Source organism: Larimichthys crocea, chromosome XIII (genome assembly GCF_000972845.2).
Source record: "Larimichthys crocea isolate SSNF chromosome XIII, L_crocea_2.0, whole genome shotgun sequence".
Lineage (NCBI taxonomy): Eukaryota > Metazoa > Chordata > Actinopteri > Sciaenidae > Larimichthys > Larimichthys crocea.
The window spans coordinates 8,893,345-8,918,317 of NC_040023.1; the positions used below are offsets into that span (position 1 = coordinate 8,893,345).

The 24,973-nt window shown below is 42.7% G+C and overlaps 1 protein-coding gene across 2 annotated transcripts in view; it reads right to left on the reverse strand.

Annotated features, from left to right (window-relative positions):
• Window positions 1-24,973, reverse strand: part of grin2da (glutamate receptor, ionotropic, N-methyl D-aspartate 2D, a) — a 133,412-nt gene that overhangs the window by 75,586 nt on the left and 32,853 nt on the right. For both annotated transcript variants that reach the window (XM_019254897.2, XM_027287172.1), the window contains one exon: window positions 666-780. In XM_019254897.2, coding sequence (XP_019110442.1) covers window positions 666-780 — 115 coding nt within the window. The remainder of the gene's footprint in view (window positions 1-665; window positions 781-24,973) is intronic.

Consider the following 24,973-nt stretch of genomic DNA (forward strand, 5'->3'; position numbering starts at 1 on the left):
CAACTGCAATACTGTATAGCACATTGCAGCTTTAGGTGGAAGTTCAACTTTGACAGGAAGGTGAGGAACTACAAACACTTTGAAAAGCAAGGGATCAAACTGGTGCAGTGTTTTTATTTTTTTGTCTTTCAAAGGTCGATATATATTTTTTTTTCTTTTTGGTTATAATCCTTAAGATAAGGGAGGCCTTGAGTCTGCACTCACCGGTAAACATATCGAGTCATAAAAGGTCAGGAGCAAATGGCACAGCGGGATAGAACACAAAGGTTTACTTGTTTTCCTTCAGGTCGAAGAGAGTTTTGAGGAATTGAAAGTGCCCTCTTAGGGCAGACCTTGGATTTTGTGCTATTATTGTACAACTGCTACACATGGCCCCCCGACGGCGAGAATATTGGACCGTGAGTTAGCACTGCCTAACAAGGCTGAAGAAAAAAACATACAAAAGAGTAGAGGGCAGGGAGGGGAAAGGAGGGGGGGCATCGGGGAGATCTAATTAGATCTGGGACAGAGAGAGAGTCTGGGGGAGACGGAGACAGTGAGACGGCAGAAAGGTGAAACTGAGCAGTCATGAGTTAGCATGTTTGATGGACTGTGAAATTACGGTCAGCCAGTCTCGCCGCTGTGCTATGATAATTAGTGCCAAACTCGCACAGCTGCATACTGACCTCCTCCCAGCCTCTCCCATTGGTGTAGGAGATCACATCAAGCAGCGGTTTGGACAGGTAGCCGTCATTGTTGAAGGAATAGTCCCGCCCACCGATGGATATGTTGGTGAAGTACCTGTGAGAGGAGACAGGAGAACAGAGGGGTCAAAGAAGAGATGTGATTTTTTTCTAACCCTACAAGATGCAGTCTGTGTAAGAGGTGTGTCGGCATCGCGGTGATGCTATCAGAGCATCATGTCCAGCAAAATAGTCCCATGTCACCTGGAAGACTGAAGCAGTCGAGGTTTTTAAAAGCCCTCATAGCAGAATTGGTGCTCGTACACTTACAGCAATGTAAGTTGGCTCCAAGTTGGACCACATAAGTTTCAGCACTGTTTAGTGTTTACTGGCTGAATGTACTTGTATAACATGTCTACGCATTACGTCACATGCCAGTGTTTGTCGGATATTTCAATCTTGCATATTATGTTATGTGAAAGATCAGTAAACATTTGTTCAAATACCAGTCCCTCCAGTTTTTCGCGGTTTTGCGATCGCGTGGTTTACCGCGTAATCAGCAGTATGCCGCATATTTTCGCGAGGCCGCATATTTCCTACTATGTTGCACAATTATTGCAAAATAACCAAACATGTCGCCCCTTCCCCACATGTCCAGAGTCGCCGCCGCAGACCACCGTACCCGGACGTCGTACAGATTATATCATTGATCGTTGGAATCACTTGTGCATTGTGCATATGGGTGAGTGCTAACCATTTTGATTGTTTGTTCTACTAACGTTAAGATTCTTACAGAAAATAAAAAGAAAACAGTGTTTCTCAATCTGTCTGCCTTGTTGTTGTCTTATTAAACCTGTTTAGACTTTTTGATGCGGTTTAAAAGTAAAGAAAACAACAAAAAGGGGCGCAAAATTCTTCGCAAAAAATGAGAAAATGCGGCCACAAAATCAGTCATTTTGATCGCAAAAAAATCGTGAAATCCTGGTGGGACTGATAGACCTTTTTCCTTTTATCCATTTCGATATGGACATCTAATAGATTGGGTCTAATATGGCGAGCGTGTGTGCTAATGAAGGGGTTTATTTAAGACATCTTGAACCAAAACTGCAACTTGTCTGGTCCAACGTAGAGCCAGAACAGGGCCGTCTATGCTCATGCAGTTGGGTTGAGATATGGCTCACATTGAGCTGTGTGGGGGTTAAGTAAAAGACATAAATGGGAAGAAATACTTCAAATAAACCAGTTGTGAAAAGTTGACATTCCTTTCATGAGATTTGTTTGCTTATAACTAAAAATTCATCAGTGTCTCCGTGTCTGCACAGCCTCAGCAGAATTTATTTTGCTTTGTTCTGCTCTTGTGAGTGACATATCAGTCCCAGCAAAACCATCTTTAGTCAGCACAGAAGCTGCACAAACAGTTCCTCTGAACAAATAACCTGTTCAATACAATCAAAGAAATACGCTAAGTTGATGGATAAAGACTGGGTGATAGCAAAGTAGCAAACTATACAGTGATTTCTCTGATTGGTGGAAACAGATGTCAATGAAGCCGACACCAGATACTGAACACGTCAGGCTGGAGATTTGGGACAATTCAGAGGTCTGGGACCATCTCAGAATGCTACGCTAAGTGTTTTTGGTTTGGTTACACTTTGGAAAAAAAACAACAACCTCACGCTTTTAGAAAAAAGAGAAATCAAATCAGGAAAAAAAAAAAGGGAAAATCAGGTAAAGTAATCAAAGCTGTGGAGGTAGAGCTGAGACCTTCACCGCAGGGAACAAACATCAGGCCCCGAACACAAAACGCATTTCTGTTAATATGAAAGGAAATCACATAGAGCTGTAGAGACAAAGAGCCAAAGAGGAGGTGATGCAGGGAAGAGGCGACGAGATAAAGAGCACAATTTCACCTAAATGTTTTCCCGTCTTCGGCTACATTCTTGTGTCACACAACAGCGGGAGGTTTGCAGGGAAGCAAAACACGAGGGAGAAGAGCTGAGAGAGGGTAAACATCGCAGGACAAATACTCGAGAAGACTTCTTAATACAGGGAAAGACAAAAGCAAAGAGCGTCGGTGTGAAGCAGAGACGGGCCGAGAGTGAAAGAGAGAGCTGTACCTTTGATGTCTTTTAATGAAATATCCACCCTAAAAGCATCTGGAAAAAGACACATCAAAGAATCCCGATGAAACCGTCCTGTGCACTCGCAAACACGAAGGCGACCCCGCTGAGAGAAAACCTCAACAACATCTCTAATGACGCCTAATCAATCGGACTTCAAACGTACGCGCCGCAGAACCCGTATAATAACTACAGTGACAAAGTAGCCAAGAGCACAAGTTACATCTAACTAATCTGTCAGATGTCCATCTCAAAAAGTTATTGTGTTAGTGTGTACTGCTCAGTGCTGGAAGAAGTACTCAGATCTTTAAATTAGGAGTCGCAAAACGTGGAAGTAAAAGTTTTGCATCAAAGTTCAAGACTTTAAGCATCCTTAAAGTTCATAATAACACCTCATAATTTATTAGCTGATTATATTTTTCTTTTATTATTACTCTAAATCTGCAACTAGTAACCAAAGTAGTTCAAAGCAGAGTGAAACTTTACGTTGGACCGCTATTTTTATGATCAGCGTAACTTTTAGCCAGATGAGAAAGTTTTTATACTTTAAACTCATGTGACCGTCGCTGACATTAAATAAAGAGAAAGAAAAGTGAAGTACCACTCCAGAAAGAAAAATCGGATAGAGGCACATTATGCAAAACGAGTTAGAACCTGTCAGTGCAAGAAGTACAACACATCTTAAGTCAACTAACTAAATCATAAAGTAGCTCATACACGTCATGTACGACTTGTAAAACAACAGAGCTGTGATACTGAGGTGTCTGCACACACATAGTCACATACTAAAGCTAATACTATCTTGGCGCCGCTGTCAGACGTGTAGATGTGATGTAGAATACGGTTTCTTTTAACTGGATAGATAAGAGGTCAGGTCAAAGGTTAAGGCCCATAGGTGGGGTATCCTGGGAAAGGAATTTCTCTTATTTATCTGTCCCCCTGACTCGAGTTATTTTATCGCATGTCTTGGGGCGAGTTATTTTGATTGTATGTTTTAGGGGCATAACCTACTGTATATAAGGGCTTGTCCCGTATAGAGTCTCATCATTCGACCAGGGGCTCTCCAAGTAACGTTTTACTTGTTACGATACTGAACTTATTGTAATAAATTTGTTATACAACTAAGACAGTGTCGGCGGAGTTTCTCTTCAAACATCTTCAACTGCATCGCCACTGAATATACGACAATACACCATAGAAACTGTAATGTGTGTCGTGCTGCTGCTGCTGCTGCTGTGTCACTCAAACTAAAATGAGCCAGCACATTTGGTGATAATAAAGTTGAACATCCATTTTCCATAACTGCTCATCCTCGTCACGGTCACAAGGGGCTGGAGCCAATCCCAGCTATCACACCAACAGTGACAGGGTTACACCCTGGATAAATTTCCAGTTCATCACGGCGCCGACACAAAGAGATGAACAACCATTCACGATCACACACATTGTTTGAGCTGTGCTGGATGTTTTAGGGCTGCAGGAGTATCAGGAGAGAACATGCAAACCTCCAGCTGGGTAGCTGCGCCACCGTGCCACCCGGATAATAAAGCTGTATTAAATTTAATTAAAATCGTCGCCTTGCTTTCATCCAAACAGCACCAAGAAATCCTGTTTGTGGCCAAAAAGATAAGAATAGCATAGAGAATGAACTGTCTTCATGCGGATGGGCTGCACCAGTTGCACCAGTGATACTTCATACTCCAGTTTGTCATTGGAGATCCTTCAGTGAGTGGTGTTGGCTCAAATGTCAAGTATATGCTCAGTGAACACCCTGACATGTGGGTACAGAGCTCTGATATACAATGCGAAGCTTAGAGCGTCCATTATTTTGGTGCATCTGGTGCTCCCAAAGGTCACGAATGAACCGCTAACTCCGTGAAATGTCAGAAAATAGTGAAAAATGTCGACTGCAATTCATCACCGCCCAACATGACGTCTTCATATTGCTCGTTCTTTGCGCGACGAGTCGTCCCAAAGGCAAAATGATCCAATACGGAACGATACAAACGAGGAGAAAGCAGCTAATTTTTAGTTTTGATGAGTTTTCTGTCAATAAACAAATCAATCACTTAGTCTAATTGTTTCGGCTCGAGTGCCATTCATCATTATTTGTTGAATGACAATTTTATCATCCTCCAAACTGTCACAGCCAGACGGTAACGGTTCATGGTGCCTTGAATAAATGAGGCAAAAGGGAAAAAAAGGGTTTATACGTGTTCGGAGTGGTTAGACTCTCAAAGCCTGCTGAATAACAACAACCCATCGATCCCTCAACAAGACAGTATCTCTGTGTAGTCTCAACAAAGTGAACAGTTACAATAAGAGACCGTGTTTGAGGGCGTTTATTCTGTTGTATACGTGAAAAGTGATGGAATTAGCTGTGAGGAATGACAAAAGAGAGCTCGAGGGACGTGGGAAATCGCCGTATAACGTGGGTGTGATCGTTGAATTGTCTGTTTTGGAAAGTTGTCAGACGCTGTGCTCTGCAAATCTTTACGAAGAAAGCTTTAAGATTAAAATTACAGTGACCAGACAGTATATATATATATAAAATAAATAATAATCTCCTTCTCACCCCGGCGGGGGGTGGTATCCGTGTCATCTTCGAGCTTGAGTCCTCTACCAGAGGCCTGGGAGTTTGAGGGTTCTGCGCAGTATCTTCGATGTTCCTAGGACTGCACTCTTCTGGACTGAGGCTTCAGATGTTGTTCCTGGGATTTGCTGAAGCCACTCTCCCAGTTTGGGGGTTACTGCCCCAAGTGCCCCCACTACCACGGGGACCACGCAACCCTTGACCTTCCACATCCGTTCCAGCTGCTCTTTCAACCCTTGATACTTCTCAAGTTTCTCATGTTCCTTCTTCCTGATGTTGGCGTCAGCTGGGATCGCCACATCTATCACCACTACCCTCTTCTGCTCTTGTCCACCACCACTATGTCTGGTTGGTTAGCCAGGACCTGTTTGTCAGTCTGGAAGCTGAAGTCCCACCAGAACCTTGGCCCTGTTGTTCTCAGCCACCTTCTGTGGTATGGCCCATTAGGATTTAGGTACTTCTATTATATATATAAAACACATTCTGCTGTATTTTTTAGGTCTTGGGTCCATAATCCTCACTGGTCCAGTGTAACATACCCCTCCAGTCAAATGTTGACTTTAAGTTATGTATCAAACACAGCAATGAAAAACAGCATTAGAAAGCAGCTTACAGAGGCAGGAAATCAGGATATTATATGCATAACCCAGCTATGCTTTCTAATAAGAATGCGTGCTTATCCCTGCTATTGTAAATGAAATACGATGTTTTAAGAAAAACACCTCAGCCCTCTGAATATTTACATTTCAGAAAGACTCAGAGTGAAATGAGATTCAGCTCCTGTAGCTGCAGCTGACTGAAAAGTCACAGTTCATTCTCTCTGGCTGCGGCTCCCGAAAGGTTCACTTTGAATTTAGAATAAATGGTCAGTTCACTAATTGGTGGCGAGAAACTGCACTTTTCCTTATAGCGTGCCAACGTTGTTGAATTGCAAAAGATTCAGGTAGACTTGAACTGCTGCTGCTGCTGCTGCCTGATGTTACAAACCAACAATATTATCCAGCAGAAATTCAGAGGCTGATGAAAATAGAGCGTCGACAGAAAAGGTTGGACCTGAATTGCTTCCAGGTTGTATGAATCTACATGTCTACACCATCATATAATCAAACAGCGGGTCTCAGCTTTTCAGCAACCTCGTTTAACCCAACATCCATCGAGGGTTAGCCATTATATCGGAGCAATATCAGAATATCAGCGTGCTTGTAATCATGTTGGCCTGCAGCAGCTCAAATGAAAAATCCAGCTCATCAGCTACAGATGTAACAGCAACGTCTGAGGGCGCCTCTACGCCTCGAAAATTCATTCTTATATTCCGTGACTGGAGCGTTTGGCCTCCCTGGTCGAGGTTTTATAAGAGGAGACCTTCGAGGTTGCCACTGTACCCACAAGCACCTGATGTTGCCTGACATGTGGCAGGTCCCCTGAGGACTCAGCTATTTCTCTTTCACTTTGTTTTACCTCAGCAAAGACGGTCGGGGGGAATATCAGTGCCGAGTCTCAGCGTCTTCATCTCAATCTGCAGCTCTGTTTCTGTTTCCTCTTACCTCCTCCATCCTTTTATTCTTCTCCCTCCCTCTCTCTCTCTCTCTCTCTTTCTCTCTCTGCCCCCTCCACTTCCACCCCACCATCTCAAATACTCTTGATTTTTCCCGGGCGGAAGGTGCGGTACAGTACAGAGGAGCAGTGAAGCAGAGGCGACAGCAGCGTGGAAGTGGAAGAGGGCAAAAGAGAAGGTGGAAGAGAGACAGAATAAAAAGGGAAGAGACAGCTAAGGGGAAGAAAATACCAAAAAAAAAAAAAAAAAAAAAAAAGGGGGAGACGGACGCAGACAGGGAGAGGAGTGTGCTGCACAGAAAATGAGAGTGCACGGCACAGAAACAAGAGCTGCCTCAGTGACAGGGGAAGCATTAAACAGCTTCACTAGGCACAACCCAACCACTGCTTCATGTGCATGAAGGAGAAACACAACGAACGCAGGTGTTTAACAGGCTGAACTACGACTAATATCATCACAATCATGTTTAATCATTTATAAACTAGACAAGGTCAAATGCCCAAATTCATTGTTTTGCTTTAACAGACACTGGGCGAGGTTTACTGAATTCCTTTACAGCACAACACACTGAGGCCAGAAGGAGATGGCTGTAGTCTTCTTTGAGTGAGCGGCTGCAATCGGTGGAATTTCTGACTCGAAAATCTTCATTTTGAAATTGGTTTCTGTTACCGACAAATAGCACATCTCACGTGATCAGACTGTAAATGAGCGTGAGGGAGCGCTGGTACAGTATCAGTCGGTTATATTCAGCACAAATAACCCCTAACCCTAACCTTCCCACCCTGCGCTGCCGCAGCTACTACCCCTGCGGCGATTCGCCGTTACGCCTGAATACGGCACAAAATGGAGATTGATGTGATGCAACAACTTGCAGCTATGGTAATCCTTAAAAAACAAACATGGTCCTGCTGTTGCAATCGTCCAGATTTTTACGTCAAGCTGATTTGAAATGATCCCGATAAGTCTGTGAGCAGTTCTGGACTACACATCAGTACCAACCAAGGTCCTGGACCATAATTCCCCTCCGAAAAACTCACGTAGTCTGATCTTAATTTCATCAGGGGAAAAAGTGTTAATATAGCTCCAAATGTTGCTCATAAAATGAGATGGACAGATGAAACAGATGGAGGTGGAGGTGGAGTTAATGTGGATGTAAATATCTGAAACGTCTGAACAAAACAAACAAATGAACAGCCCGGAGTCATTTTTCAGTTAATTAGTATTCAAGTTAAAATTCAAGTTTGATGAACACAACATCTGTCCAACATGCGCTCACGTTACAGGAATCTGATATTGACGTCAGTATGCATTAAACTGCAACTCCAGCCCGTGCATCTGTTTCAGAATACAGCACACGAGCTCGGGGGAAGACTCTCAGGCCCTTTCCCACCCAGCTCTTTCACGTTGCAGGTTATACACACCTGAACTCCACGACGCAAAGACTAAAATCACTGCTTATCAAACACAGGACTGCTTTCATAACGAGGATCAACAGAAAATTAGGTGCATGTTAATGAAATCTGAGAACAAAAAGGGGGTTTGAGTGTTTGGTGAGTCTGTGTTTAAGGAGTTGCTTCATTCTTGACGTGTTGTTGTGATCGACTGTCGTGTGTTTTTTATTGGATCCCACCCACCTGTCAATCAAACAACGTGTCCACTGCAGTTTATTGTTATTATTATTATTATTAACAAGTTTCTTTATGTGGCAGTCTTTGCATAGACCGCTGAGCTGTCGTGTTCTTCCACTTTTACCAAACTATTTTTGTCAAACATGTTAATTACAAACTTTGTTCCTGAATGACAAGTTCCTTCTGACGCTTATGTTTATCTTTTTCTATGATGAGTCTGCAAATAGTGATCACAACATTGTGACAGAGAAGAATCTGCATGCAAATGTGAAGAGATGGCAGTCACACATAGTTTCTCAAGGTGTGTTTACGTGTTAGACGTTACATAACTGATGTTGTTGTACTGATTACGGCGGAAATGTTGTAAAGTAAAGTAAATTATTATGACAGCACGGTGCAGATCCTATAATTCATGATGAAATCTTAAAATCTCATTACTGTAACCGTTACTTAACAGATGATACTGGTATAAAAACATGGAGTTTTAAGTCTTATTTAATCTGCAATCTTCCATTCAGTTCATTATTTCTGAAACGGCATCTTCATTCTTAACTCCTGCCTACAGAGCTCTGACTGGTTGAGCCGTCTGAATCTCAATCAATGTCTTGAAAACAAAAACTGGCAATAATCAGTCAGATTATCACTTTAAATTTCACCTGTAGACCATCGGGAAGAACCGTGTGAGGAGCAGTTGGAGGAAGGAGCCAGAGAGGATTAGATATACGGGCTGAGAGAGAGAGCCGAGCGAGCCTCCATGGAGGGCTGCTGCTCTCCATCTGTATTATACCTGCACAACAGCAGAGCTGAGACGGAGCCTGATTTAATCAATGAATTCATTATGAGGACACGTGGCAGCCTGTGCATCAAGCAGAGGAGGGCGTGAGGGGGTGAGGGGGGGAAGCCCTGAAGAATTAGGATCCATTTTATTGGTTTATGGACTGGCAAAGAAAAAAAAAGAGAGAGCGAAGTGAAGGAGATGAGAAAACACATAAAGAGAATTAAAGGTGAAGAAGAAGAGATAAAGGAACGGAATGGAAAAGGGAAAAGCAATAGAGAGGCCGACCAACGCTGACCGGGGTTTGAAAGCAGCGATTCAGGGTAAAAAACTCAGCTCGCCACAGTTAATCCACCTTTTCATTCTCGATTTTAAGATGGATGCCTTTACTGACTCAGACAGCTGGAAGTAACACATCTGGTTGACGATAAATTCTTCTGTTCAGAGAATAAAGACCGTCCGTTGTGTCCCTGCACTCTTTTACCACAGCGGAGCTGTCAAACATAGAAAATAAAAAGAAAACACTGGATGTAAACAACTCGAGGTGAATATTAACCGTCCTTTTAAGCTCCGTTTTTGGTCTCCTCCAACAGGAAAAACGCGGCTCTATTAGAGTTTTGCTGAGAACGGACCCGTAAACGTGTCTTAAAACCAAAACTCTGAACTAAAAGAGGCTGAAAAGCTCCGTGGAGACGCAGAGTTGCTGAGGAACTCCTTTGAGCTCATTCATTTGATTCACTGTGGCGAATACATGAATATTAATTAATGAAGCTTTAAATAACTTTTTCTTTTTAATTTCCTCTCGTCGAGGATTTCCTGATGACCTGACGGATACTCAGATGACAGGCAAAGCTGATTGGTCGGCCCGTTTTCTAGAAATAAGCCCGTTATTCGACCTCGCTGCTCTGCCATTGGCCGTCTCTCTCTGCATTGTGTTGCATGGAAGCTTCGAGTGTGTGGAGCAGATGATAAAAAGCAAGCAGCCTGTTGCTTTTGCCTTGGAAGACGAACACATCGTGCATTATTCACTGAGCTTGTTGGTGATGTTGGAGTGAAACAAACTGGGCATTTTAATTTATTCATTTTTGCTAACACTGATGATTAATGATGAGAGCCACCAACAACAACACTGAGCCTGCATGTTGGCAAAACTGTTGTCTGGCCATCATTTTTTATTAGAGCTCATTAATGTGGATAAACAGACACAGATGTAAACAAATAGATCTGTCACGCACATGAATTTCCTGCACGGTTGATGATGATTTACGTTTTTACTAGATTTTGGATCCGTCCGTGAATTCATTAGGCGGGCTTTATCTACTGTATGAATCCCACATTCAAGCCGAGCCTCGTGAGAAGCCGCAACATTTTTTATGTGGAAATAAAAAAAAGCTTTCCTCACAAATTGAAGCTATTAGCTGCGTTTCAGGAGCAACCACGCCACCCTGACCCCCTCCCACCAACCTTCTTTCTTTTGTATTCTTTCCTCTCTTTCTTACTTCCCAGGCCAATGTCACACCGCGGTGAGGTTTGTCCTGTCTTGGGGTTTTTTGTCTCGTTACTTCCTGTTTTATTTTGAAATCTAACTCTCCTCTCGTTTCAGGTCACTTGCCCTTCCTCATGTGTCACCGGTCTGATTGTCTCACCTGATCCCTGATCGTTTCCACCTGTTACCCATTTCCCTCATGTGTATTTAGTCGGCGTCTTCCCTTTGTCTTGTGCCAAAGTGTTTCGTCTTGTCCGTTCACCTAAGCCCTCATTGTCACAGTCCGTTTGCCGAAAGAAAGAAATTGTTTTGTCACGTAAGTTGTTGTCTTCTTCCTCTTTTAAGAGTGATTTTTTTGTTGATTAATCTTTTCTAAGTTTAGTGTTCTATTTTGTTTTCTGTTGTTACAGTTTTTGTCCTCCCGCTTGTGGAGTGATTTTTTGTTAGATAGCATTAGATATCAGTAGAGCCCCTGTTTAGGTGAGCCTTTTTCTTTTGATCCCATTTGTTTAGATTTGGTTTTCCTCCTTCGGGAGCGTTTTGTGTTTATTATCTAGTGTTTTATTTTCCTCCTTGTGAGAGTTTCATTTCTAGAATAGACTTCTGTTTTCCTTGTTTGTATATAATCTTGTTCCCTCCTTTTAATGTGATTTCGCCTCTTTTGGGAAGTGTTTATGCCCTGTCATATTAGCCAGGTCTCTTAAGAATAGACAGAGTTACATAGCCCTTTCATTTCATCACTCTTCTAAGAAGATCTTGACTTCAATAAAGTGTGCTTAATCGTTATATCCTCTGCGTCTCATTCCTGTCCTGGTCTGACAGCCAACACTTCGAGCTTCGTTCACGATCTTTTTCATTTGAACGCATCTTGATGATGGTCGCCTTGCTCATGGATTGAAATGCTCATGAAGAATCTACCAAAAGGAGTTGATGAGGACGAAACGATTCCACTAATTCTACTGAAACGTCATTTTAAATTCATTCTGCAGCAGAGAAACAGGAATGTGGGTTCAGCTGTTCATGCAGAAGCTGGATGGTAGAGTAGACAGAGAGACAGACGTGTGTGTGGCCGATATGGACTGTGTACTAATGGTTTTACAGTCCTGCTCTAATAGGCGGCAAAGATCTTGCCGGCTGATGCGTGCGTGTGTGTGTGTGTGTGTGTGTGTGTGTGTGATTTTTCCATCAGTGGAAACATTCAAGCCTCTTTGCCGGCTGTTACAGGAACGCTTTCTGTGTAACCATGACGACTTCTTCAAAAGTGAAAAGAGAGAGGGAGAGAGAGAGAACGCGATGAAAAGAAAGAGAGCAAAGGAAAAGGGGGAGACAGATGGACAAGTGGAAAGATCAAGAGCCATTTCATGCTTCAGATAATGACAGTCAAGGATTTCTCCCTTCATCTTTCCATCACCCTGCCAGTAATTTTCTATTTTATACGCAGGAATGTTGATGTTGCATCGGGGTTAAATCGTATAAAGTGCTGGATTTACACGCATGGAAGAAGGAAGAAAATGTTTCCAATCAATCTGTGCCGAGATAGATTTCTATTCGAACGCTCCATGATGACCTTTACCTTTATATATTTTAAAATTCAATACCTTCAACCGTGAATATAACTACTCGACATCTTATCGTGGAGAAACTGCAGCAGTATGAAATTAATACGTCTGCGGGAAGAAAAAAAAAATGAGTCTTAGGCATGGTCGCTCAAAAGAGCAATAATGGCATGTAAGTGGTTTTCCAGACAAAAGGACAGAACGCTAAAACATATCGTTTAGATTGATGACGTGTGAAGCTGAAACCTTATGTAAGAAAAAAATTTAATTTGAGCGGGTTGAACAAGAGAAGTCACCGGAAATCTTTGTGACAAACATCAGGACAGGCAAGAAAATTTCCTTGATAGTTGATCGACAAATTCTGATATAATATAAAAACTTTGAAAGTAAATTAATTTCTAGAAAAATGCCAAACATTTAATTCTTCTAGCTTCCCAACTTTGATTGTTTGCTGTATTTCTAATGTTTAATATCGTTGTAAGTTGAATATTTTTTGTTTTGGACAAAATAAAAATCCATCCTCGTGGTCTGTGTGTTTGTTGCTCGACTTCGACTGATTTTTTTTTTACATTTATAAAAAAAATGAAACATAAGCATTAGTTGAAGCTGTGTAATTGGACGAGTCCAGTGCCAATGATTTTAAAATTCTCACTTTCTATTCTATAATGATTGTCGTACAAATATAATTATTACTTTCCATGCTGCAGGAAAAAACTATTTCTGATATTGGCACTAAACGTTCGTAATGGGCTAAAAAAAAAAAAAAATTATAGGGTACGGGAAAAAATCCAGCATGGTTATAATTTGAAAGGCCACTAAACTACAAGGACAAAAGGATTTCCTGTAGCTGCTTCACAATAAAAGCATTAGTTCCACCAGTGGAAAGCTTTTAACGGAGGACGAAAGCAGCAGGAGATGATCGCTAATTTTATATCAAGCTTATAATCAAAAATCAAACCCATGTATCTAACTACGGTCGGCATTTTTTCAGTAACAGCCACTGATTACAGTGAAATTCAGTGTGTATGGAATCAGAATGGCTTCTACTGGCTAGGTACGTTCACACATACTGGAATATGACGTGTGTATACACAGGTAGACAAACACAAACATTAAACCATGTGCAGGATATGTAGGTATGAAAAGCTGAAGGGTTGGAGGCGACTCCCCCCACTACCACTAAAAACTACAATGTAATTACAGACGTGGTGAGAATAACCGCTCGCTCTGCGCGCAGCGTGAAATCAGATCACGGCTGTAATCGTTACTGGACGCTGTCAGCTTCTGTTCATTTCCATAGCTCCCATCACTATAGATACATTTGTTGTAATATATATTTCTGTCCTGTTACGCTGCAGACGGTCGCCATGGCTGTCGCTAAATCACCCGGGACTCAAACCTCACAGCCCTGACAGCGGCCATTCATTACATTTAACTGCATTATGCTCATTTGGCTCTTTGACAGAGTGACTTAAGCACATTATGAATGAAAAGGCTATAATGATATTTGTAATGCCGGCATGACGAGAAATGGGTTTTTACAGCCCGTGACTCTGCTGTGCTGAGCTCGTTCATGTCAGGACGGTGCAGAGCCTCGACAGAGACGACAACATTGACTTCTGATGACACAGATGCCGACTGTGACTGACGGATGACCCCCGCTTTAAGTACTGCAGACTAGAAGGAAGGAGAATAAAGGAGCATCCTACAGGTGTTCTCTTTATTATTGTATTTCTGTATTTACTTAGGTCGGTATAACTGACCGACTCTATCCACACCTTCAGTCACTGTTGCTATGTCTGACAACCTTTGGTCCTCTCATGTTGCTCAGAGCGCCCTTTAGTGACAAAACTAGATAACAATCCAAAAAAAAACAGCAAAGTCTGCGTCGTATTTTAGTTATTTCCATTGCTGAGCTTCTTTTATTTCAGGCTGTGTGTAATTTGACTGGCTGATTTCATGCTGCCCTGATGTTCTTTGGCGTTTTGTTAATACAACACACTACACGGCTGTGGCTTGGAGGTAGAGCGGCGGTTCGATCCCCTCTAGTCTGCATGTCGAAGTGTTTTTGGGCAAGATACTGAACCCCAAATTGCTCCTGAAGGCTGTGCCATCGCTGTGTGAATGGTTAGCAATTGGCACCTTGCATGGCAGCCGATGCCATCAGTGTATGAATGTGTGTGAGCGGGTACTGTAAAGCGCTTTGAGTGGTTCGGAAGACACGACTATATAAAGTACAGTCCAATTAGCATTTACCATTAGAGACTTAAACAAATGAATGAATCAATAAATAAGTAAATAAATAAAAATCCCTCTGCAGCAAATACTGAACGGGGTTATCGTCTGCATCCCTGCCTGCCTCTCTCACTCTTACCTCCTCCTTTTATTGACTGAGATGATTCATAGTTCATCACTTTCAATGACAGAGCCGCTGTGAGTCTGAGGCCCGTCCTCTGCAACCGAATGCACCAGCAGAGCTGTCTCTGCTATTACACTGTGAAGAATAATGTTTGTATCTCATGCTATCACACACACACACACACACAGTATAAGGGAGAGCGGGAGGGAGAGAGAGAGGGCTGAATCACACAACATGAATGAAAGGCTTGTAACCATGAACACCAAAGGGAGGAGGAGGCGGCCTGACAGAGATGTAAAGGCTATCGTGACTCCTCCTGTGTGACTCACAGATGCTGCAGCGAATGGGCACCGAACGTGTGATTGAACAGGACTACATGTGGCTCTTTATTGTGCAGAAATTATTACGAGATCCAGCGTGTGACTTTTTATGATGGTTTTCAAGAGGACCGTCAGTCAATGGAAGCTTGAATTGCCACATTTTGAATAGCAAGCCACCCGGGGGGGGAAGACCTGAGGAGACACGCAGGGGTGGATGCACGACACTGTGAGACCTGTACATCCTCTACGGCAGGGGTCGGCAATTAGCGGCCCGCTGGCCCGCCATCAATTATATCTGGCCCGCTAGATGACGTTGATTTATTTTAAAATATATCTTTTAAACCTCATGTTTCCTGTCAAAATACAACAGTTCCACAGATTTCACAACATTTATTGAAAAGTAGCTGATAAGTAACGCACAGATTTCACAACATTTATTGAAAAGTAGCTGATAAGTAACGTTACAGCAGCCAGAACATCCTCGCAGCCTCTTTACTTGACGCACAGGTCGGAACACTAATTGGCACGTGCGTGCGCTGTAACCCGTGGAAAATAAAAGTGTTGTGTGTCCCTCTTGTAACGGACAACGAGAACAAATATGTATCATTAAACGAAAAAAACAAAACCAAACAAGGTCGGCTCAAATATCAAATATGAATGTGAATGCACATCAGCGGCAGATCTGCGCTGCTGTATACATTAGTTACGGCAGGTTGCTAGGGCAGGTTGCCTGTTTCATGACAGACGCAGTGGGCGTAATAACAGCACATAGAAGCAAATTAATCTTTTAAATTAAATTAAATGCATTTCTAACCAAAGCATGGTCATGGCCCGCGATGGAATTGTCAGAAAAAAATTGGCCCGGGTCCAAACTTATTTGCCGACCCCTGCTCTACGGGCCCCTCTGCAGATCTGTGGCTGTTTATCGTAATATATTTTGTCCCCTCTGTATACCGCGTCCCCTGCTCGTTAGATTCATTCCAATCAAAGTTGCTCATCAGGCGTACGCGCCAAAAAAAAAGTTCATTATTCCGCATTTCTTGGCCCACGGAGCGTGAGAGACATTATCTGGATGAGCAACATGAATGAAATGCATTGAAATATTTTAATGTCTTTGAATCTTTTGGGACCTGATGACTCGATAACTTTGCTGCATTCACATCCCTTTACAAAAGATGTATTCTGTGTTTTCCACACGGCTACATGTGCTACGAAAGAAGGTGAACACGATTTGGGTTACGAAATGACGGGGGGGTCAATGAGTCACAGGAAACATGGGAATTTATTGGTGCTATGAACTGTGAGGTACAAAACTGAGTTGGTGTCTTCCTCACAGACGATATTTTGACGCAATAGGAGGAAAAAAATGGGTGTAAATAATGAAATTTACTCACTACACTTGAATAGAACAGAGCCGTTGTTAATGTCATCGGTGACCCCTGAGCTTTGATTACAACAAATGATGCTGTACGGTCCAGTATGTGCTCAGCAGTGCTAAATGAAAAGGTCAGAGAGCTTAGACCTTTGAGTCATGAATCCATCAACGTTTATTCTCATCAGGGTCGCTGGGACTGGAGTAGATCTCACATTCACACACTGGGCAATTTAGAGTCACCAATGAACCTGTTCACCTGCATGTCTTTGGACTGTGGGACGACATACCTGTGGAGGACCTGCAAACTCTGCACAGAAAGTCTAAACACAAGTATGAATTTTAAAAATCTTTCCTGATGTTAGGTGAGATAAGATCCTCAATATCGTGGTTATTATTAGAAAGTTACGGTATTTTCCCGGTCAGAGCCGGCCGGTCCTAACAGCGCGGACAAAGTCCGCGTCCAATCAAAGACATAAACAAACATCCACAGCTGTTCAGTGTTTCTCTGTCCATTCCACAGGGCGGTAATGGTCAACACAGGCACTGAAACAGAGACAGGATGTCCATCAAAAGAAATAACAAGAGTGCGTTGTTGCCGTCTTCTTGTGTTCTCCATCGCTTGAAATCGACACACAGCTGATATTCTTCTTACTTCCAGACGTGCTGATTTGCAAAATTCATAATTTTTCTGTCCTGATTTTGTCAACAGGCTGAACATGAATTTTTCAACATACATAAACTTGCAAGGATTTCCAAACCCCCCATGTGAGCCTGTGTGTTTGTTCTACACGAGCGATGCACGGCTGTACACCCTGTGTGAGTTGGGCACCTGAAGGTGCGACACTGAAATAAAAATCAATAAGATCAAAGATGTACAGCTCGCCGCTAGAGCCGGCACTGTCTTATGAAAGAGGAGGAGGAGGAGGAGGAGGAGGAGGAGGAGGAGGAGGACAGTGCTGAAATTATTAAAGGGAGGAAATAAAAGATAGAAATGTAGAATGAAAAGAAAATGCCCTTGGTCTCTGGTCTGTATCAGAATAATTATTTCATGCTTTGGACCGAAAAAGAGATGAGGAACAAAAAAAGAAAGAAATAAAATGCTGACAAATAAGAAATTATTCATCCGGCCGGGGGCTTTGATTCCTCCGCGGAGAGAAAGGCGAAAGTATTTGGCTTTTTCAAACAGGATGAAAAAAAAGGGGCAGCGTATCAACACAAACCCTCAGCTCAGTGTTCAGCCTCATGTTCTCCTTTCTCCTGCTCACTTCCTCCTCTTCCTCTCACATTTCCTCCTTCACGAGTCCCTCGACTTCCCTCGGAGAGTCCATCAATCTCTCCCTCTTTTCTCCCCCGTCTTTTCTTTCCCTCGTCCCGGCAGGGTTGTCATGGTGATGTGTGCAGCTTGGCATTACATGTGTTTTCATTAAGGGCTGTACAAGGCAAGGGGGGGTGAACGCAACAAGGGAGCAGAGGCAGGATGTTTGAGTACAGCTCGGACCTAATGGGAACATCACAAAAAAAAGCGATGGGGGGAAAAAATGACTAAAAAGGAAAGTGAGAAGGGTAACAGAGGTGAGACTGATGTTAGGAACGCTGTTAAAGGTCTTTAGTTGCACGGTTATCTCGCAGAAACAACCAAATATAACAATGTGGAATCTCCTGCTCGAGCCGCAGCATCACCAGCTGTGACAGCCAACAGGTGAATAATCTGGAGAGCCTCTATAGGCTTCAGTCAGTGTGACATTACACCGATATCATCTGAAGAAATCCTCATTAACTGAGAAGCTACAACAAAATGTCACTTTATGATATGATCTGTGTGGAGGAACGACCAGAAGCTACGAGTGCAGAGAAACAGCAGCAACATTTCCTAATGTCATGAAGCCGTAATCAATATTTCTCTATTAACAGTGGATCATAACTACCGCAGGGCTCCCACTACTTTTATCAAATCATTTTCCAGGACCTTTCCAAGACATTTTCCAGGAGTTTTTCTTGACAATACAAGACATGACAGGCTTTTTTTTTTTTACTCCTTTCAGAAGACAGTCAGCGTTTATATGGAACACGCCGCGATTGCTCCGCTGCACAGTTTTCCTCTAACACTAGAGCTAACAGCAACAATTCAATAAAGTAGAATTCATCCTATGTTACTGAAATCTTGTGGAAAAGTGAAAATTTCTGTGAATATTTCACTCATACTGTATAATTGATTGAGGTTTTTGTAAGGGATCTGAATGACGTGCAGGATATTTGATTATTTGAACTTCCAGGTTTCTAATTGGTCTCTAGGATGCATTGGGACACTGGTGTTATGTGTAATGTGACAGAGGTAGCTCATACTGAGAATTATTACCAGACTCTCTATGGAGCATTTCAGCATCTTTGAGTTGTTTTGGGTTTGCAGCTCATGACATTCACTCTTAAGAATTTATCCAACGTGTTCTCATTGTCAACTCTTCATGAACAACAAGTCGGTAGAGGACTTCTCCAGCGTCAGTTTTTTTTCCACATACAGGGCTCCCAATTAGTAAGGGACAATTAATTTGCAACAGACTTTCAAAATAAAGTTCATCAGTTGCAGCTTGGTTAGGCGTATGAAACCTAAGTTATGTACTGTAACGTTTGGGTTTCACGCGTGAAGTTTATTGTATTTTTGTGATCCATTCATCCACCTCTGCGTGCACTTTAAAGAGACTATAAAGTATAATATAGTATAAAGAGACTTCTTGACTCTTTATACATCAAGGGCACGTCGAAATATTAAGAAATAACACTAGAGGAGCATCTACAATGACCAGATTTATTTCAGGAGTTGGACCAACTTTAAATAAATAATAATGTATAACCAGATTTACTTTGAAGTAAACACGCGTCTGGAGTTTAACATTTGTCAGCTGTGCTTACAGCTCATTGCACATTTTAAACACATAGAAATGAAAGAAGACACTGAAGAAGTAGAATAGTAATTTGATTGCAGAGGACACACACACACACACACACACACACACTCCAAAACTGTATTTCTAAATGACTATTTAAGTAGCTCATTATTTTTTATAGCTCCATCTTTCTTTTAAATCTTTTAACTGCCACCACCAAAATGTTCGAACCGTCAACTGGCTAACATGTAATAAAAGATTTTTTTTAATAAATCCAATCACTGAGGAAAAAAAAAATTAAAAAACTAAATGAAATAACGGTTGTAAAAATGAGAGAAAGGAAGTGGCACAGTCTGTGAGGAAGGGATAGGAAAGTAAAACATTGTGGGAAGATTGGAAAGAAAGTAAGAAGGCGGGACGTGGAAGGAGGAAGCTGAGGCGGGAAACGGGTCGAAGAGGAAGCAGGACAGAGGAAACAAGAAGTGATGGAGAGGCAGGAGGGACGATTAAAGATGGAGAGGAGGATGGTGAAGGGAGGAAAGAACAAGGAAAGGGAGGGATGGAGGGGAAGAGGAGCTAGTGCAACATCAAACAGCATGGAGAGGAATGTAATGTTCCCTTTACAGCTCCATTTGCATGTTTATAAGCAGGAGTGGCAGCTCTTGTATTAGACACACATGCACACACACACACTCATATTAGCACTTCACTCACATCATCGCACTGATGTGACTGCCTTCATTAGCACTGATAGGACAGGTCGCAGCAAGGATGCCCGGGGAGTGTGTGCATGTATGTGTGTGTGTGTGTGTGTGTGTGTGCATGTGTGTGTGTGTGTGTGTGTGGAGTTGACAGCTTTCACAGCGATGGCAGCGGAAGTCACAGAGCCCGGAGGAGATCCGCTCGCTCGTCACTGACAACCGGTAATTCAGCATGCAGCAAATGCAGCGAGTGGTCTGCACATCAGGAGCACCTGCTCTGAGCTCTGAGCTCTGCAGCTGCAGCGAGCAGGTGAATCCCTGGAAGAGCCACCCGCTGATTAAATAACTCTCGGGGTCTCAGGTAATGTGATGTTTCGTGGAAGACAGATCTTTTTGTTCTCCTTCCCTAGCTGCACCCAGCGTGGGCTCGTGTGAAAGAGGAAAGCTGTGGCATGGAAGACGGCTGCGATGTGACAAAAGCTTTATGTCCTTTATGTTTGTATTCATTCATTAGTTTGACGTTCGCACATCTGGTTGAACTCTTGGCAGAAGACCAAGACAAATATATTGATATACTTCCTAAAGCCCTAGGATGAGTTAACGGATCAGGTTCAGCAGGGGACTCCTTTGAGGAGATTAGAGATGCTATGTAGGAGGCCCAGAGGAATGTAAAGGGACTTTCAGATGCAACTTTGCATAAAAATTGGTATTTCTGTGATTTAGTGCCCCAAAGTTTCAGAGTTCAGCATGTGTAATTATATAACTTATGATAAAAAACTAGCACGTGAGAGACAAATGTCGAGCAAGTGCAACAACACAAGACGTAGCACCCAGCGAATATTACTGACTACTTCAGCAGCAGCTCGGCGTCTGTCTTTCAGACTTTCAGCCACTAAAAGTCAGTCCCACATTTACTCTTGCTCACTCAGACTCTTGTTTTATTTTCCTAGCTGCCTCCATCAGCATCCCTTTCGATCTTTGCACCTCTGTCATTATGTCTGCAGAGGCTGCTGAGCTCAGCTCCTGTTCTAGCACAACACTGGCTCCGCTTAAGTAAACTAATCCGAGGTGTTCAGATGAAAAACACTAAAAGGGCTGAGTTGGTGCGGTTGTGTTGCTTCAGGTACAGAAGAGAGAGCTGTTGTGGCCATCATGCAGCGTTTACATCACAAAGTCATTCCCCGAGTCATTTTTTTTTTGTTGCAAAAACCATCTGCGTCAACACAGCAGTCCCATTTACAGGAATGAGGAGGCTGTCATGTGTGCGAACATGATGTTACAGACAACCGTTATCAAACATTAAGAGGCGGAAACGTGACATGAATATGAAGTTGGATGAAGAAATGCGTTTGGAGTTCCATTCGCTGCAGAGACAGTGAAACGCTACGAGGAAAAAAAAATCTGTAAATGACTTCACATTTCATTTAAACTGGATATAAAACAGGTTGAATCACTGTTAATGAAGTCAAATTGCATGTCTGCAGATGCAAATATGGCAAATCATTACTTTAACCCAACATTTAAACTACAACGGGCACATAATGGAAGACAAATCATTCTCTGGGGATGCTGCACCAGATCTTATAGACACATCCACCTCTCGAGCTTGCTCCTCTTATTCTCACAATCCCTCCTTCCCTCCTTCCCTCCTTCCTGCCAGCATGCATTGTGCGTCCCAATCCAATTATCCAATTTACATGCAAAATGATGCATCAGATGCCTTTGTGACCGCGGTCCCCGGAGGTGCCGAGATGGGTGCCAAAGATGGGCAGGAGAGAGTAGAGCAGATAGGTAGATGGATGGATGGATGAAGCGCTAGATGGAGTGAAAGAGGAGGAGGGGGGTTGATTTAATAAGTGAGCGAGGGGGGGGGATGAAAAATGAGAGATGAAGAGTAGAGGGGAGGATGGGGTGAGGTGGAGCAGGGGGATTTGTATATGAATGACGGAGACGGAGGGAGGGAGCGCGAGAGCGAAACTGATGGAGAATGACAGACGGACTGAAAGACAAATCACCAGTTAACCGACTGAGCTAATGGATGATTGAATGAGTCAAACTGATTAATCGATGGGAGACTTTTCATCGAGAGTTTTAAACAATCCCTCAGGTTTGTCAGAATCATTTCAAAGAAAAAATGAAGGTAAAAGTTTATTTTTTAGTTCCAAGACCAACCTGGTTCAATGAGGATCGTAGTGTAATTATGGCACACTGTGCAAAAAGGGATCATCCGCAACATTTTAGGAGTGGTTACTCTGTTTTACCTTCAAAATGAGGGTTAAGATAATCCTGATAAACAGCTCTTCTTCTGGCCAAAGTTTTGTCCCACGGCATGATAATCTGTCTCTCTACCTGTAAAACCAAGGATAGAATTTAAAATACTTCTCCCTACAAAGCTCTTCATGGTCGAGCACCATCATATTTTCAAGAGCTCATACGTAGCACACACTAGAACACTACGCTTCCCAGAATGCATGGTCTCTCTGTGGCTCGTCTCCTGTGGAACCAGCTCCCAGTTCTGGTTCTGGAGGCAACCTTCTCCACAAGTCCACACACATGTTTTGCCATTACTCATGCCACTTGGCTGTTCCTTGTTCCTCCTGGACAAGTTGCGATAGATGCACATGCCTTTGAATCTGCTTCACAGAGACGTGTGTGTGTCCACAAGTGCAAGAAAACAGTATTCGTCTGAACAACAGACTTGTCTCCTGTTGCTCATCATCCAAAATGAAAATTGGTTCTTAACAGACTTCTCCGGTTCAATAAAGATGTTTCTGTTCCGTCTGTGTACATCCCCTTTTCTTCCAGTCTATGGTTTACTTATTAACTAAACTCATTAAACTTTTAACTTCATTAAAAGATGCATTCAGACTCTGCAGAAGCCCGACTTCGTCCATCATTAAAAGAGTGATTGGAGGCTGAACTCTGAAATACATTTATGCATGTGACAAGGATTTTCTTCTGAATGTCTTAGAGAGTGGAGCCAGTATGGAGAGGAAGAAAAAGGGAATGAGATTAGATTTATTGAATGTTGGGTAAACAGGGTGCATAAAAAGCTCAGACTCTCCAGAGGAAAAGGAAAGGGAGGCAACTCAAATGAAGCCCAGACAAGGACGCGCTTTTATGTGAAAATATGTAACTAGCAGGCATCTGTGCTCGTTATGCATGTTAATCTGTGTTGTTTTTTTGTGTATCGGGGCGATAAATTAAAAACAAAAAAAAATAAAATACCCTTGGAAGTTCAAAAAAAAAAAAAGCCCTGAAACTAAAATAACGGCAACAAAAACACCCTTAAAACAAAAATGGTAATTTCTATAATTCATAATAACTTGCATGAGCATTTGAAAAGACATGCCAGACAAAAGGAGGAATGGGTGCCGTCGTCACATAAATGGTCAGAGCCGATGAGAGGGAGAAAAAACATTAAAGCAGTTATTACTCCGGGCAGAACCATTAACAAAGCCTCGGCATAATTAGGCAGTAAAGTCGACCCTCTTTTTTTTTTTTAAACCCCCACAGCACATATTACCAAACTCATTCTCTGCCTGCCCTCCCATTGGCTCCCACCATCACAATAAATTATCCTAATTGTGGAGGACACGAGTCGTGTAACTTTAACTCGACTACCGCGGGGATGCACCTCGTTTACGTTAAAGGCGAAACATGACGGGTCAGCGCTGACAGCCGGCGGGAAAGACGAATGGACCTTGTGGCCAGCAGCTACATCTGTCTGCTCCTGATCCAAGACTTCAGGTTTTACAGAATCAGACCAACACATAGGTGAGAATCAGAGAAGGCAACAACAGACAGAGAGAGAGAAGCAGCAGCAGAAGCCTCAGGAGAGCAGAAAGCTCTGCAGCCTGAAAACATACTGGAGTGAATTAAGGGCTGAAACTCTGGAGACCTTGTTACTACACCCTGCTGCTGTTTAAGTGTCCTCAGACTTCATGAATGCAGCAGCCTCAGTCCTGCACTGCCGTGTGCTCCCACGTGGCATCCTGGGAAATGTAGTAAATCAATAAGAAGAAAGAAATGTGCTGCACTGCTTCACGCTGCTGTAAATGGTCTATTGGAGCTCTCAACCAAGCGGCAACTTCTGCGGATGTGGCGTGGAGCCAGCGTAGACGTGCCAAAAAAAAAAAACTGCAGTTCCTCAAACGTCCACTAGAGGCTGGCTCCAGAAGTGAGTCAGTCTCCATAAGTCCCCATGTTTCACAGCAGGAATAAACATGTTTACAGCCTGGTACAAAAAACAGTTTTGGTCTCTGTAGCTAATTTCCCCGTTCATGACAACTGTACTGAGGGTGAATTTATATACAACTCACCTGTTCACGTTATATTAAGGCTTAAAGTTATGCATGATTAAGAGTGTAGACGCTTTGATTGACAGGTGGGTGCCGTCACAGGTGGCTCGTTTGATCGCCCAGGCTTCATTTAGCCCGCCTCAGCTCCACCCACGCTCTTTGCTCATTTCTGGACTGGCAGCAGATGCAGGATTACTAAAAACAACTTTAGCCAGAGACACAGCGGCTCTTCAGAAACCTACGAGTGAAGTTACAGATACCACGTCCGTGTTTTTTATACTTCAGTGTGTTTTTCCAGGTGATCTTCCTTCACAGTAAATGCACTGACACTCGATTTGTTTCTTATTCCATTTGAGTTTGTTCCGTCTGACTGCTTTTTCAATCTGCTCCAATTATGTTTGAGTTCTTTATTTGACTAGTAATGCCTCAGGTAGCTTTCAAACTCAATCCCCAGTTTTATGTCAGTTTCAGGTATTGTTTCCCACACATTTATTTTGGATTCGATGATGCCAAAACACGGCGTACATATCATTTTTATAAGCCCAGAGAACTCATTTCCATCTGTTCTGTCCGTCGCAATAAAGAGAACAAAACAACATATCTTATAACGCCGACTGATCCAAATGTTACAACAGAGAATCAAGCTCAAGCTGACACTGA